General features: G+C 38.9%; 1 protein-coding gene across 1 annotated transcript in view; it reads left to right on the top strand.

Annotated features, from left to right (window-relative positions):
* LIX1 (limb and CNS expressed 1) overlaps positions 1–17,311 on the top strand; it is a 51,400-nt gene that overhangs the window by 11,046 nt on the left and 23,043 nt on the right. The window contains exon 2 of the mRNA XM_017507328.2: positions 7,505–7,668. Within this exon, the coding sequence (XP_017362817.1) occupies positions 7,505–7,668 (164 nt within the window). The remainder of the gene's footprint in view (positions 1–7,504; positions 7,669–17,311) is intronic.

Raw genomic sequence — 17,311 nt, 5'->3', positions numbered from 1 at the left:
CCACACTGCATTGGTGTTCTGTTCCACTGATCCCATGTGGTATTTTTCAATTCTTTTCAACAGAGTGCTTCAGGCAGTCAACATAAATCAATTCGTGTTGGCATCCAAGACAAACAGACTTACTATCCCTGTTCAGGACTTTCCTAAACACTAGTTCTTGTGAAGCTACAGCCCAAGTGAGTAGGCAGCTAGCAACCATGTTTCTACACCCGACCAGGCTACATCTCTCTGTACCCACTTTGCCATCTCCAGCCGAGACATGGTTGCCACCAACACACCCATGTTGTGTGAACAGCATGGTGATTCATCCATGAAACCTCCTATTCCAGAATAAGTCCTGACCGCACTGTGGATCACAGTGACTCCACTTGTTTTCTACATGTTCATTCAATTGCACTAATACTGTTTAGACTATGTCGAGGTTTCTTAGATTCCAAATTAATTCAATGACTGCTTCTAGATGAGTATCCAGCCTATGCTGGGTATCAAGGAGGCTACAGAGAACAATGGGCCAGAGTTGCTGCCCTCTAGAATCTCCATCTGCTGTGAGTTGTTAAATAACAGCAAATTGTACTCTATAAGACGAATTGTTTCCACAAGGCGTTTCATTCCTCTGGCCAGAAGGAAGTACAGCCAAGTCTGACTTGATACATTTAGCCAGGAGCACCACATCCATTTTATTAGCATGGTTTATAGGAGATTAAGTGCTAAGACACAGGGCCACTCATGGAATAAGAGTTCAGGAAAGGAGATGCATGTGGGCGGGAGCCAGTGAGCAAGGCACCACGGAGGAGGTGTTGTTTCTCCTGAAGTGTGAGAGTAAACTGGATAGAAGGAAGGGAGGTGGGGGACACAACATTCAAAATTGGAAGGAGAACTTGAACCAAAGTTCAGATAACAAATAGGCAGCATGTGTTCAGGAAGGTATAATGAGACTGTCCAGGATGAAGCCAATCAGGAATTTCTGCTGGAGATGGTTAAGGGTAGATAACCAAGGTGTTCCATGTTGCTGGATGTCTTTATCAGTTAACTGCAAAAGCCTCAATGCTGACCTTTGTAATAAAAAAATAAAAGGAAGCTTCAGGAAGGGAAAAATGAAAACCTCACTTATGACAGACTTGCTTGGGGATCTAATACTACTCGGAAAACTCTGTCGTGTTCAAATTTCTAAGAAAAAAGTAGCCATACTAATGTCTATAAACTACATAGCACATTTTCTTGTTATTGATACACAAAATACTTAGAACTCCTGTAGGGGCCTATCACGGTATTAGAGAAAGCAATTAGGCACAGTATAATGAATCAAGAAGTTCAATCTGCAAAGTCACTTCAGAGGTATATTGCTTTCTTTACTCTCAGCAGTTCTAAGCTGATAGAAGTCACAAAAAAGGAACTACATTTCATGCCATTATTAATATTCCCCCTAACACTTCTCTGTACTTCTACCTCTAACACCCTTTGCCTCAGCCATTTGATATTCTGCATCTTTTCTTTTTCTTTGAGACGGAGTCTTGCTCTGCTGCCCAGGCTGGAGTGCAGTGGCATGATCTCGGCTCACAGCAACTTCCACCTCCCAGGTTCAAGCAATTCTCCTGCCTCAGCCTCCTGAGTAGCTGGGACTACAGGCACGTACAACCACGCCCAGCTAATTTTTGTATTTTTAGTAAAAACAGGGTTTCACCATGTTGGTCAGGCTGGACTCGAACTCCTGACCTCGTGATCTGCCCGCCTGAGCCTCCCAAAGTGCTAGGATTACAGGAAGGAGTCACAGCGCCTGGCCAATATTCTGCTTCTTTATTGTAACTTTATTGTAACTCAGCTAAACATCAGTTACTTTGACAAAAGCAAACCCAAAAGATGATTTGTGAAAGTTAAAGGCAGAACCAGAAGTGCTGCTCAGCTCATCTTTAATTCAGCCTCAGCCTCTCTGCTGTCTCCATGGCTCCAGCTTAGAAGTCACAGCTTCGGTGTCCAGTGTCCAGATTCAGTGTATGACTGATTTATCTTGTCCTGGCTTGTGGATAAAGCCCCTTCCCTTTAGTGTCCATTGGGAAAGAGTAGAAACTTTTCAAAAAGAACTTTAGTAAACTTTCAGAGAAATAAAGCAAAGCCAAAGGCAATGTATTTTCGACATAGCATCCTGACCCTGAGGTGGAAGGCACCATCTGGCAGCAACCCGGCCCTGACAAAAGGCTCATGTCCCTCTACTGGGGAAACTCCAAGCCCCTCAGCAATCTCTGTCATTACCTCTTATTTCTCTTGAGGTCCTTCCTTTGTTCTTTGAAAGAAAGGATGGAACGAGAGGCTCAGTCACAGCCCCTTCTGAGCCAGTCTGTGGGTATTTACACCATTGCTTAAACCAGAGCAGTTGGTTGAAGACTGATGATAAGGATGTCTGTTTACGTGCACATGGACTGCTCATTCCATATGACAGTTTCAAGCTGGAAACATGTCATATGACTTGTTTGAAAAAGTACAAATAAAGCCTTTTCCTTATTTGACTTTGTCAAGAACAATTGTCAGAAAAATGGCCCATGGAAAAAGGTAAATGAAGTAATTCTTGGGGAAGGTGCCCATGCCTACATTACCCACAGCCTCACAACTGCGGCCCATCTTCTATACTTTTGATAACATTCAAATACTTGACTAACATTTATTAAGTTCCTACTAAGTTCCAGGTGTTTTGGGAAAAATGATATAATTCTTTCTCCAATGAGCATTGTCTATATTAGAGATAGACAGCATGAAAATAAGTTTTATTACATTATGGAGTATCTCAGGATAAACCAAGAACATGGACTATAGAGGCAAAACTAGGTTAAAAATCCTAGGTCCAAGACTTAGTAGCTGTGCGATTATACCTTCAACTTTCTTTTCTTTTCCTTTGTAGGTTGTACTAGATAATACCTATTTCAAGGGGGTTCTGTAAGGATGAAATGGGAAAATGCATATAATAGGTACATAAGGAAGAGGATAGGAATGGTCACTTCTTCCTGTATAGCAAGGCTTCTCAAGTTTTAACATGCATCAGGCTTTTTGAAAATCTTGTTAAGAAGTAGATTAGAGTTCAGAAGGCCTAGGGTAGAGCCTGAGATCCTGCATTTTTAACAAGTTCCCAAGTGCTATTCATGATGTTTCTTGGGGGTAGAGGGTACACTTTCATTAGCAAGGGCTTAGTCTTAAAAAATGAGCAGGTGCTATTCAAGAAGACAACACACAGTAGAAAGAAGGGCATTCCAGGAGGATGAATGGAAGTACTGGCTTTTGAGTAACATGAGAAGCATAGGGTTTGAGGAAACTAAAGGCTGAACTGGGGAGAGGAGGTTAGGACAAGAGAGAATAGTGAGACTTAGGGTCTTCTATGCCTTGCCAAGGAATTACTCATTCCATCGTTAATAAGGGACCCACAGAAGGATTTGAAGATGTGAGTGACTTGATCAGATATGAGATTCAGTGATATTACCCTGAAAACAGTGGAGGCATAGGTTGGAGTCAGGAGGGTATTGTGGTATGCTTAACGAGAATGAGGTACAGAGAGCACAAACCAATTCAGTAATGGCAGTATAGACTAAGAGAAGTGATGCTGATGGGAGACTAACAAAACTTGGGCTTTTATTAGATATTGAAAAAGGAAATGAAGTTTAAAGTTTACGCCAAGTTTTTGATTTAGGTAACTAGGTAGATAACATCGTGCTTTTTTTGGAACTCAGGAGAAAGAAAGGTAATTCCGGAGGAAGAAAAGAGTTTATGAAAAAGAAACGAGTTGAGTTTGAAAATATGTTGAGATTTTGCAACCTCCAAATAACAGTGTCTTATAATAAAATTGGAGATGCAGGATAATAGTTTGGGAGCTGTCTGTGTGTATTATGGTAGATGGAGTCATGGAGATAGATTCTGTCATTCAAGGAGAACAGCTGGAAGAAAAGCAAAACGAGACAAGATTTCCATGCAGCCAACATGAGGAGTGAGCAGAGGAAGAGAAATCCTCAACAGAGACAAAGGAGAAATGATCAGGAAGAGACGCAGACTAAGGAGGAAAAGCTCAGGAAGATGAGGTTTCTAGAAGAAAGTGATCAGCTTTGTCAAATACAGCTAAGAAGTCAAGTAAATAAGGACTAAAAACTAGGAACTGGTACTATTCACAGGAGTTTCAGTGGAATAATGTAGAGGAAAGCCTATGTTAATTGTGGTGGGTTAAAAGTAAATGAAACATAAGGAAGCAGAGATGATCAATGTGGAATATTCTTTCTAGCAGTTTGGCTATATTGGAAGCATTTTAATAACTACAGGCCAGAAATAATTCCAAGGTTTAGTGTTTCATTTAATTGATTGACTCATTCATGTATTCATCTATTTGTTGTTTTGAGCACACTTTTGGCTGCGGGGAAAGAGTGAATAAGGAGGAAACTTTTAAAAATAGGCCATGGGAGTGACTAAGAGAACAATTTCCAGGAAAAGGAGCACAAATTCATTTGAGACTGTAGGAAATAAGGTGGAGCTGGGCATTTGTGCGGATAAGTACCTAGACATAAGGATGGATATTGCACACTTGGTAGCTCAAGTTTATTCCATTAACATGGAAGGCAAGATCATTGGCTGGGCACTGAAGGTGCAGCTACAGCTAGAGGTTAACTATGTATTGATTGACACCTATTCTCAAACTGGGGTGACTCTCTTCAGCAGCTCTTGACCCTCTGCTCATTTTTTCTTTGAAATTGTCCACAAACCTTGTTGATGCTATTCCCCAAAAATAAAGGAGCATGTGTTTCATAAATAGAGCATTTTCTGATATATCAGTCTTTGGTATATCTTTGGAATTCCAAACGGCAAGCTGGCCATCTTCCCTCCACACTTCATTTGTCTGGTTTTCAAGTCGACAAGAATGGATAGAGATAGAAAAATGGATGGTGTGTCTGTGTGCATATGTGTCACACTCTTTAGGGGTGACGACATCTGTGGGATCATCAGAGAAATATTCCAAAATTACAGAATGAAAAATTTGAAAACTTCAACTTTTATTCACCCAGAAATCTGACTTAGTGCATACCTTCAAACTCTTTAATCCCAAGAGCTTTATACGCCAAAATTCTTGTGTTCATTTTCCCTAGATTACCATGCATTTTACCTAGATCATCAAGGGTCCTCCACTTCCTACCCCAGTTCTCAGCTAAACCCCCTTCAACAACTAACTGGCAAAGTAGGAGGCTAATAGTCCTTGTTGACAAGAAGAGCAACAGGCTGCTGTCATTAGTTTCAGTCTTCAATCTTCAGGACATCCCTGCTGAATTCTGGAGGTCAAATGCAAGTAGAGCCTTAGGTCAGCTAGCTCATAGATATTTGTTTCCTCAGGGGTGGGAGGAAAAGCAGGAGAGTGAGGGACAGAAAACTAGTTTAGAAAATAAGAGTTCTAATTCTATTCTGAGTTACATCAACTGGTAGAAAATGTTATTTCAAATATTTACAAATAAATTAAAAAGCTCTGTAATGGCCAGTTCTCAACTTGACCATTCAATACATATTTTATTGATTAATTCAAGTATCCCCTACTACTCTAACATTTTCTCAATTTCTTTCCCAAATCACTTCTTAAAATACTACACAATGCAGTTTCTAAATACACCAGGCAACCAGTTCCTTAGGAGTTGCCAGAATTTGCCTGAACGATACACCATGAAGCTGATCAGTGACCTACGGAGGAGGTGCAGAAACCCAGTGCTCTGGTAAACAGCTTAGAGAGTGGCTATACAATGATTTTACCTCTAGATCAAACTCTGTGACACTCCAGACTCTCTGAAAAATGTCAATGTCCAGAAATTTAAAGCAGATCCAAGAATATATTAAGGATAATGGCAAAAGGCATAGATGTCATGTTACACAAAGCATGTTTGAAAGAGCAAAAACTATTTAATCTAGAACTTGAAAAAACAAGAGTGCTATCTGTTTAGTGCACTTTTCATATGCAAGTGAGAGATGCCATTTAAAATGGCTTAAGGAAAAAGTAGATGGGTTGGTTTAGATAACTTCAAGCCCAATCAAGGATCCTGGATTATGGGCATAGCTGGAACCACGAGCTTAAACTATGTCATCAGAACTTAGCCCTTCTCCATCTCTTTACTCAACCCTTCTCTGTTCTGTCTTCTCAGAAGATTTTCTTCTTGCTCGGGCTTTGCCATGCTTATCTCCTACTGCTCCAGAAATCCTACTGAAAAAAGGAAACTTCCAACATTTTCAACATACTCATAGCCTCTAAATGGTTTGGCCATGGCCAGATTTCCACCTTCACCGCTAGAGACTACAATTCTTCAAGGAAAACCTCAGTGCTATTTCTTGTGGGGATAGCACCGAGATTTTCCTTGCATCCCGAGAGACTACAATTCTTCGAGAAAAACTTGGGTGCTATCTCCATAGGAAGGGAAGCGAATGCCAGACAAGCAAAACCACAGATGTCCTACACTGCTTTCAAACATGTGGTGGGCTCTCCTGTGGATAAGGAAATAAACTTTGAGGCCTCAGAAATGAGAAGTAGACCCTCTGCATGAACCTTACAGGAAAGCAGATTTCAGTTCACTTCAAAAAGGACCTTTCGCAGAACTGTCCGCGGTTGAGACAGGCTGCCTCAGGATTTGTCAAGTACTAGGTCCTTCCACATGTTCAGGTACAGGCCAGATGGGCAGCTGTCAGCAATGCTGGCAAGGAATTCCTGCATTAGGCAGAGCTTTGCCTACATGACCTGTAAGGTCACTTTTGACTCTACAATTCTATTATCCTTGTTAATTTCTACGATTTAATTTGCAGTACAGGATAAACAAACCAACCTAATTTGATCTGGAACTTCTGCAGGCTATCACAGGTCATTTAATCTAAAACATATGGCTCTAGCCCTTGCTATGTTTTCTGAAATACTTGAACAGACCTTGTTCTTAACAAGGTCTTCATGTTATTAGTTTCACTCATGGATTTTTCCAGCCTCCTGCTTATTCCACAATTGCCTTTCATTCTTGTTTAGATTGTGGTGAAAGGAGCATAAAAGAGTTTCTGACTTTCTTTCTTAAATCTTTGCAGGCTTAAGAATCTATGAGAAATAAGAGAGAGGACCATAGATAATCACAGCTCTGGATAAAGTCTATTAAGACAAATGTTCAAAGCAGAATGAGATTTTAAAATTTTTATATTAAAAATTAATTTATAGAGTAGATATGAAATACTGTTATATTGTTTTAATTAGGGTACCAAAACCACTTCTTGAGTCTTACTCATTAAGAAATATACACATTTGCATTTGTATAAATCACAGGTTTGATTTGTGTATTGTAACGTACTTTAAATATATTTAAATAAAGCACATTCTTTCACAGCCGAAAGCACTCCTGCTATCCACACACCCTGCTCTGTTTAAACTGGAACTGTCATGCTACAGAATCCAGCCCGCAAATAAATAAAATTTTGGTTTTGCACCAGAGTATGTCCATCCTTAATAACTGATTGTGTTTCTTGTCTTTTCTAGTGAATGTTGTATCAATGTTACAGGAATTTTGGGAAAGCAAGCAGCAGCAGAGGGCTGCATTCCCAAGTGAAGGCATGGTGGTCTACGAGTCACTGCCAGCTCCTGGTCCTCCCTTTGTGAGTTATGTGACCCTCCCAGGGGGAAGCTGTTTTGGCAACTTTCAGGTAAGAAGTAGCCATTAATTTGTCAATGAACTTTGCCAAGTTCATTGGGTTAAAATAGAGTAAATCTTTTTGTAAAATGGTAGCATTATAAGTTTTCTTGGATATAGTAAACAAAGTTGTACCATAATCTATGAATGAAGACAAAGCGAAAGGAACTTCTAAATTTGCCAATCTCCTTTATAAATATCCTTTTAATTGAGTAAATTATTCCTCAATTTTCATTAACTAGCAAAGAAGTTTTGTTTCTTGCTTATGGATACCATCAAACTCATAAGCAATCAAGTTTCTCTCTTAGTTTGTCAACTAAAAAGCCCAAAGCCACATTTTCAGGTTATTTTTTTGTAGTGTAAGTCTACAGAACTTAATGTCACATAACTTTTAAGACTAACTTCATATCTGATACTATTTGTATTTTTACATTTATGCTCCCTTTAAACATATTAACTCACTCATTTATTGTATCCTGTTACCGAGTGTATCTGTCTTACATGGCTTCAAATCCTTCATTGGGTGACGGAAGGGTATAATTTAATAAGCAGACCTACAAACCTATGCTGCCTATGGGAAGCCAAAGAAGGATTCACAGGGAATATAAATGTGAACTGAGGCATTCAGCTGATAATATCTTGGCCAATGGGAAAAGGGAATGGCATTCTTAGCATAGGGAACCACAGCATTTTCAGAATTAGGGAGGCGTAAATGTCAATGTGTGTGGGAAGGAACGATGGGAGAAGACAGGTCGGCACTCACATCAAATCCTAAGAGATCTTCATACTTTGCAAAGCAGTACAGATTTTATTCTACATAAAATCAGAACCCTTGAAGGTTTCTGAGCAGAAGAGTCATATATTCAAATGTACTTAAGAAAGATGTCTCGTGTCACAGCATGAAGATGCTTTGGATTTAAATGATTTAAATGGCTGAGAGGCTGACAGTCATGAGTGCCCGTGGAGACAAGCTGCACACACAGTAGGTTCCAGAGGTAAAGGTGAAGGGACTTAGTTAGATGATACTTTCATGCCTAATGAAGTCTCTTCACCTTCACCTTTGCCAGTAGTCAGCCCCGGCTTTGGCCACAGGGTGGGGAACACAGGAGAAGGTGGAGCGGGTATGTGAAAGGTGAGGATGAAGTCGGTATGAAGTGCCTAGAAGCCAAACAGAGAAGAGCAATTGCCCTCTCCCCTTCCATCTCCCCCCAAAAAAAGTAGGACCTGAAGTTCAAGTAAGAGATGTGGGGTGAACTTCTACATTTCTAAGCTGAAGCCACAGCTGCAAGCGCCACTGCCAAGTGAGAATGTGTGGTATGAGAAGATGATCAAGGAATGCTCTTAGGAAGAGGTTTTTTTGGGGGGTAGGGGAAATAAAAGGAGAAAAATTTCTCCACAAAGCCCAAAGATTGCCCAGAAAGAGACACAGAACCAGAAGAAGGAATTTATGGAAACTAAGAGACATGACATCTTGAGACTGAGGATGCAGTGAACAGGGGTCAACCACAGTACAGATGTCCAATGAGATGTTTCCATTGACTGTGATGAATGTGAAATCTTTATTAACCTTCCAAAAAGTAATGCCAATGGAGAAAATGAAATACAAATTAGATCACAGTAGATTACAGTTGTTAGAGTAAAATAGGGGCTTAGAAATAGAGACAGTGTCCTTCAATAAGGATTTAGAGGGCTCCTTCCTACTCTTGTGGTCAGCACCTCTTGTGAAAATAGGATAACCTTGCCTATTGTCCAGTGGGGAGTTCTGGTCAAACTGACATCAGTGGCTTCCAGACATCCAAGCCATAATTAAAGCTGGGAAGGACAACGAAGGCTGAGCCACTGAATATTCAGTTCTCAAATAGCCTGCAAAGATAGGCCAGAATCAATAAGATGAACTGCTCTTAGAATATAAAATTAAAAAAAAAAATGTTCCAAGATTGAATCAAGATGGAGTGGACTTAGCACATTCTTCAAACTCTTTTCAAGTCTGAAATTCCCTAAAAGATCAAAGACATGTTTTAAAATAAGTAAATTCACAATAGTGCTAGGTAAGAAGAAAGGGTGCCATTGGAAGAGTTGAACTTTGAGTCACTTCTGGGAGATCAGAGTATTAGGGGCAAAGATGCCACAGTCTAAACATATATAGGAGAAATGTACTGTGAAAGTAAAGAATAACTAGAGAAACTCCAGGATCACATTAACAAATGCAAAGAGCAGGAGGTGTTCCTGGGATAATTGTAAGGCAAATCAAAGAACTGCTTTCAAAACTTCCGACCCATCCAGCCAGTGAGGTGTTGACTTCCCAACTCTGAACAGTAGTCAGCAGTGGATTTTTACCTTTGGTGGATGAAAGTGAATTGACTGATGAGGATGATTTGAATGCGGGTATAGAAGCCTCAGAACAGAGCCTGATGTAACCCTAGACACCAAAGACAAGGATGAGAGGCAGCGAAGAGGAAAGAAAGGCAGCCATTGAGGAAGATGCTCTCCAACCCACGTGTGCCTGCAGGTCCATTATCGAGCATCCTAAGGCGAAGTCTGCCAGCCAACACACCCCACTCAACATGAAGCACCCCAACAATCCTCTCATTCAGGGGAGACCCACTAGGGAAACAGACATTCTCAAGCATAAAGATTTTGTCAACCACCTAAATTAATGTACTTGTTTGTCCATGCATGTCAATGAACTTAAGATCACCAAACATTTGAGGAAAAACAAATGCATAAGAGAAAAGACCAAAGGCAAGCAAACAAAAGAACAAAATGATTCAAGCAGCACAGAATATAAAAGAGTATTACAGTTAATATCCTCAGAAAATTTTGAGAGGATATTTATCTCTAAAACAGCTATTAAAAGGGAGCAAGCAGGGCACAAGAAAATTAAATGATTGCCAAATTAGAACAATAAGGATAAGGAATTAAAGAGGAGCAAATAGAGGAGAGGACATAGACAGACAAATTAGTAAGGAAAAGCTAAGTAAAGTCTTCTAGGACTTAGAGCAAAAAGACAGAGATGGAAGAAGACAGTACAGGAGACATGCAGATAACTTCTAGAGGTAAACATAAATTTGATAATAGCTCTAGAAAGAGACAAAGGAAATAGGGGGGAGGAAATAAATAACAGAGGCAAGTTTTTTTGAGTTAAAGAAAAGCATTGTCAAATTGAAATGGTCCACCATATTCCAAGCAGAATCATAAGCAAGAAAAGCACAGCTCTGTGGTTATGTGGGACTTAGAGATAGCATTCTGCTTAAAAGGTAAATCAAGGGACTTTTTTTTGATACTGTATATGTACAGTATCTATTTTTAAAATTAGAGTCAACATATACATAGCTTTAGGGAAACGTTAGGGAAGCTAATGAAATGGGACAAAAACTGGCAAACTTGGTTAACAAAATCAAAAACTGTTGCTTTGAAAAGACAAATAAGAAAGATCTTTGGCATTTCTGATTAAGGAAAAAAGACATGCCACACTAAGCATGAAAGAGGATATAATCACAGGAGTGTAATGTAAGAATACTATATACATCATTATTTATCAAAACACGAAAACTTAGATGATATGGACTACTTTATGGGAACTCTTTACAGTCTTTGCAACTCTTCTTTTAGCATAACATTTATTTCAAAATAAAAAGTAAAAAAGGGGGGCTTCAATCACTCCCTATTATTTTCTTATTAAAGCCTAAATTCCTTACTCTGGCAATAAAGACTCTACAGCTGGTTCAACTTTGGCTTCCAGTTTTGTCTCCCAGATTTCCTCTTCTGACATTGATGCTTCTGCCTAACTGTTTCTCATGCATGTCTTGACCTCTTCTAACCATTCCCATACTCACATTGAGATCTACTTAGGAAATGCTATTGCCACCTTCTCTTCATGTCAAAACACTGCCATTCTCCCAGGACTCCACAAAAACGTCATGTTCTCCACAAGTTTTCTCTGAATCTCCCTGATGGAACTGTCTGCTTCCTCTGATTTCCCAAAGCAGTGTTCTCTGTTTCTCTACTGGGCTTAATGCTTTCTACCGTATGCTCAAGTTCCCTATGTGCACGTTCTTTCCCTATCATGAAATGTAAGTTCCAGGAATGCGGTGTATATCCTTATGTTCCCCATGACCTCAAGCACTGTGTTTTGCATATCGTGCATAAAGTGCCTATTAAATTGTGTTAAAAGAGTAGCCAAATGAATGAATAACAAATCCAAATAATAAATGAAGTTAATGGTTGTCCATTCTTGTATGTAACCAATAGTCAGCTAAGATTTTCCCCTAACTCTGCAAGATAGTGGGCTAGGAAGGAAAAGTCAGTAACAGTAAAATCAGCTGATACTATTTTGTTCATATCTGTGTTTAAAGTTGTGAAAATGGATGAATCTAAAAGTATTGATGAAAAAGACCTTCTAATTCTCTCTGGATTTAATGTATGCATAGCAACTTTTTCCCTACCCAACTCTTAGGACCACGAATAACCAAGATTTGGCAGTACTCATACCCAGGCATGCGTTATATTTGTTCATACATTCATTATACTCTATCTGGAACATAATGCATTTGACAGATTGGTGAATAGATCTAGGAAATATGAGTGTAAGAAATTCTAGTGTTCTTGTTTTTGTTTTTGCTACCTGGAGAAGTATAAATTTTTGTATCATCTCATAAATTTTGACCCAAAATGATAGCACCTCCCGTAGGCAATAAATTCAACATCCTCCTGTGGTCTTAAAAAAAAAAAAAAGAAATAGGAAACAAAATGAAAAACTGAACACTTCAGCAGGGAGGCCTCTGGGTGATTTCTCTGATCATTTTAGGGTCCCCTTTTTCCTTATGTTTAAATCATCATATTTTAAGGTCCTCAGGAGGATTGTTAACATCTATGCTTAAAAAGATCCAGAATTTCCTGAATCAAACATGTTTTGAAAATGTGTTTAGGTGGTTGGCTGCCAAATCTGGCCCCTTCACCCATTTGGCCCTCTAAAATATGACTTGAGACGGAAAACCAAGTGGGAAAAGAGAAAAAAAATTTTTTTCCTAAAGCAATGTACTTACACTTTTCTTTGTTAGTTCAGAAACCATCTTAAATGCTATTTTCACCATATAACATTTCATCATGTTTTTGCCAGCAGTTGGAAGGTAAGAGCCTACATGCTCATTCCTGCAATGCCTTTCACATAATCAAATGTCACCCCTGTGCACTGCAAATCATTTCACCATGGATTATTAATGCCAAGACCATGTGCTGAAACATGGAGAAACCATTATGCCAGCAGTAGCCTTCTTACTGAGCTATGGACGTCATCACCAATGGTGCCAAGTAATTGAAAATACTTGAAGTGGAGTATGGGACTGGATTGTAGGACTAATCCCTCTGGTTTCAGGCAGTTTCATGAAAGCTGTAAGAGATTGTGCTCATTCATTCTTTAGGAAAGTGGTATTCAGACTGAACTTTAGTTTTCTGATTAATCAAAGGAAAGCAGTCCAGTCAAAGGCCCTGATGGACACAAACCACTGGTTTTTATGCAAAGAAGTCTCTCACTGAAGTAAATGGGAAGCTTGTGTCCATGAAAGCTAATTAAAGAATTTTCATTTAGCCTTGACACCACAACCTGTAAAAACAGAAACAGAGAAAGAAAGAACAAAAGAGAAAAAGAATGAGAGAGCAGCCACAGCCCTGCTGTTAGACCATGCCTTCATAAACTACTGCAGGATAGAAAAAGAGAAGTGAAAACAAAATTTCATTTCTGAATTTATAAACAAGTAAAATAATCTGATTAAAATTATTTTTTCAGAAGTTGTATTGAAACACATTAGTACTTATGGATCTTTTATAAATAGAAATCATCTTCTAATATTATAAGCATTAAGTATTTCATGTTATTTCAGTCATATTTTCTTCATGCCACTTTTGTCTAGGCAGTTCATCCTTCCCTAGCCACGTATTACTACCATGAAAACTCGCAGTAATTTCCATTTTTTTTACAATAGAGCAATGCAAGGGCCATCAGATCCACGTCTGGCTCCCCTCTTGATGAACTCAGAAGGAAAGCCACTGATTGTTGCAGCAGCTGTTTTTGCTTCCAAATCCAAAAGGGGAACTTGAGTATTTTATCTTATTTTATATTTTGATTTAAAGTTTTTGTGATTCAAGTTTTGCTTTCAACTCAGTGACATGGTCTTCCACATAGAGTCTGCTGGAATGACTTCAATTAATGAATTTCATTCTTATTTTGAGTAAAACGCAAAAATTTTCTTGAACATAGTACTAGAGCATGTGATTATTTATGGGCATGAATTATGATTGAATAAAAAAATGCCTTCTGGCAAAAACATTGATGTGATAGCTCAATCTATTTGGAGTGTGAGGCACCTATTCTTTGGGGCATTATATCTTTTTCACATAAGTATTTCGTTGTTGTTAAAATGGCTTCACAGAAAATAAGTACAGGTATTAGGCAACAGGTTCTGGTACTTAGGCTAGTTGAATAATGCCAGACTCGAGCAAGTTGAGACACTGAGTTTTTCCATAGGTAAACTGCTGATTGACTTTCTTTCCCCCATTTGTAACCAATGTTTGGGGCTGCAAAATAGTGAGATGTGGGGTAGAACACAGCACAGATGAACACCTTGCAAACCTGTCTCTAAAAGGCAATGAATTCATTGGATGGGTTTTGATTTTTATGCCAATCTGGTTTTCAAACCAGAGCTGTTGCCTATGACGATACCCAGAAAACCTGTTTTTCCAAGGATCATACAGCCTTAAACAAGGTTAGGATTTTGTTTCATTTTAGTTACTTAAGGCAGTAAGCACACTTCGCCTGCATTATTGGACATAAAAATGCATTTTATACTTTCAGGCATTACATGAGTCTTCTCAAAGTCCAGGGAATTAAAAGTACATTTAAATCACAATAAACTAAGTTTATAAAATTAAGTTTTTCCCAGGAGAGAATGACTAAGACAAAATTTGATTAATTCATACACTCGACTAAACGGAATCGTAATGCTCTTTTTGCTGAGTATTAAATAAGGTCTGGCCTTGACATTCCATATCCCAAATAGAGATTTAGTTCCTGCTATAAACTTGAGACTATTGCCCAGCACTAATGCTGTTTTAATGCCTAGTATTTCTATTTGAAATTATCCATGACCTCTTCTATGCCTCTAGGGTGGTATACCTTGACTCAGATGGACGACATGCTATGCAATGTAACTTAACTTCTAAAGAAGGTATTTCCTGGTGGAAATCTCCACAGGAAAGCATCCTGTTTTATAACTAATGAGACCCAAAGATGGGAAGGTTAGTTATAACCATTCGAAAGTCATATGTCAGCTAATTATCAGAACTTAATGACTTGCCCATGAAATTGGGAGTGCATACTGTTTTAATGAGACCCTTTATTTATTCCCCAGCCTCCTTCCCTAACTTTAATCTGTTTCTTTTTTATATTAAGCAAAGTGAATAGAAATGCTTGACCTCCAAATATAGAATGTAGTGAAAGAAATGCTTAGGAAAGGCCCCATGGTAAATAAAGACTTTGGACTATCTCCACAGGAGTCTCCCAGCCCCTAGTTCATTAACTTTAGAAAGATGCTCACTGGCTCAGTGAGTGGCTGAGTGGGGAAGAAAGTCTGACTCCATCTCTCCCTACCTCCCCTTCCATCCCTCTTATGCAATCAGAGCCAAGTCCTTTCACATCAAAGCAACTATAAAAATAAACCCAAATCTTGAGCCCTGATCAATTCATCTTGTCTTCACCTTAACTTGAAAAAAGAAAAAGCATAGAAGAAAAAAAGGAAAGGAAAAGAATAAAACCTCAAGGAGCAAAGCACAACATAGACTTGTAATAGTTACCAGGGATCTTGGTCTAGGTATGCGTGTAGAATAGCTTTGCGGCAGAGGTAAACGAGAAGGCCAGGTGGTTTATATTATAAAAATAACATTCTGACCCACCATGTGCATGAAACATTTCTTTCAGTTGACAGGAACTGGTGAGTTTTCTCTGAAAATTGGACTCCCAGAGCAGTCCCCTCCCCCACACCTAGCTAAGACCCCCATCCCCAGCACACACAGGGCTCTAAATTGTTCCCAACATATTTGCAGCCAGCCTGACCTATGGATAGACACGATATTAACTTGGGTGACTGAGTTCCAGCGGTTGCCCTTTTTCACATCACCATCTGGAAGGAGAAAAAAATGCTAATATATCCACAATTAGATAAATTGGAACACATGCAAATGTTCATGCCTTGGTCAGGGTAGTCAAGGTTTTAAAGCACTGAAAGGGGTCCATTTGCAGCAGGGCCTGGTTTGTGGCATTCATGCAGAAGGCTTGCTGTCAGGATGAAACTGAGGTGTTGGTGACACTGACCAGAGCTGGCAGGCAGTATCCGCAAACTCTCCAAGTCACTTGCTAAAAGTCAGACTCCAAGTCACAAAAGCAAAATGTTCCCAACCACCTGAATGACAGACCTAACAGCCTAAAGGATTTGGGCAAGAATTCTCACCTCTCACAGGGTCAGTTTATTTGGTTTTGCCACCTGCAAAGACTCAGCTTTGGAAAACCCCTTGGGTGCCATGTGCTGTTGAATGAATGCCACCTAAATAACACTGACCTGCCCTTGACCCCAGTGAGGACAGCACCTTCAGCTTTGAATCTGCAAATAGATACAATCTGTCACATTAGCTATTATATTACTCTTCTTCTTTTTTAAATTCTGCTTCTTACAGACCATGTTTCAACTCCTTGACTACCACTGGGAGGCACCAATAAAAATGTGCCTAAAATGTGTTTTATACGTTTTAGATCTGGAGACCATTTTTCTCCTGATGCCTTTAAAACACATATATAAATAATTCTAGAAAGTCCGTTGTTTAAGATGGAGAGAAAGTTACTTGTATTGATGTCCTTCAATATGCGTTCCTAAAGAAACCACTGTAGTTGGGATATAAGTACAGTAAAACCTTAGATCATAGAAACAACTACTCAACACGTGTATCCTGCTTATTTTCTAATACAAAGCATAGGAAAAAATCATTAGTCAGGTGAGGTCTACCAGGAAAGTTACTGTTTCACATCTGAATTGCTTCAGCTTGACTCAAAGATGGTTCTACAAACAGTAATGTACCTACAAATAGTTTTAAAGTATTTTATGAATAATTAATAATAAAACTAAATTCATATTAGGCATTTCTATTTATAACACATGCATGACTACCCAAATTTTATCTCAATTAGTATAAGAACTTCTGTTCATGCTAAATAGCTAACTAGCCGTTATTTTATTTCAGGACAGCCTGCTGGTCAACAAATTAATCTTGGCTGAATCTTGACATTACATAGTGTGACACCCTGGAAAATAATCCTAGAAGAAATAAAAACTGCCAAGCATAAAAGTTAAATTAAGACCTCAGTTAGTTAAGTCAGCAGCGCTTAAGTACTTCCTAAGGATCGAATTTTAGAAGAACTATCATAAAAGACTTTTTAAAAACCTGAACGCTACTTTCCTTGACTCTTGGGTAGAAGCGGTTTCTCTAACGAGAAATTAGCACTTCTGATGTTAGCAGAAGTGGCTTTAAAATGAAGACAATGAAGCTTCTGCAGAGGCTCCTTGTAAGTCACAATGCCAACCTTTTTTTATTTTTAATTTCATATTGTTTTT

Source organism: Cebus imitator, unplaced genomic scaffold (assembly GCF_001604975.1).
Source record: "Cebus imitator isolate Cc_AM_T3 unplaced genomic scaffold, Cebus_imitator-1.0 Scaffold372, whole genome shotgun sequence".
Taxonomy (NCBI): domain Eukaryota; kingdom Metazoa; phylum Chordata; class Mammalia; order Primates; family Cebidae; genus Cebus; species Cebus imitator.
Note: the sequence above shows the minus strand (reverse complement) of the source record. Positions and strands in the feature narration are given on the sequence as shown.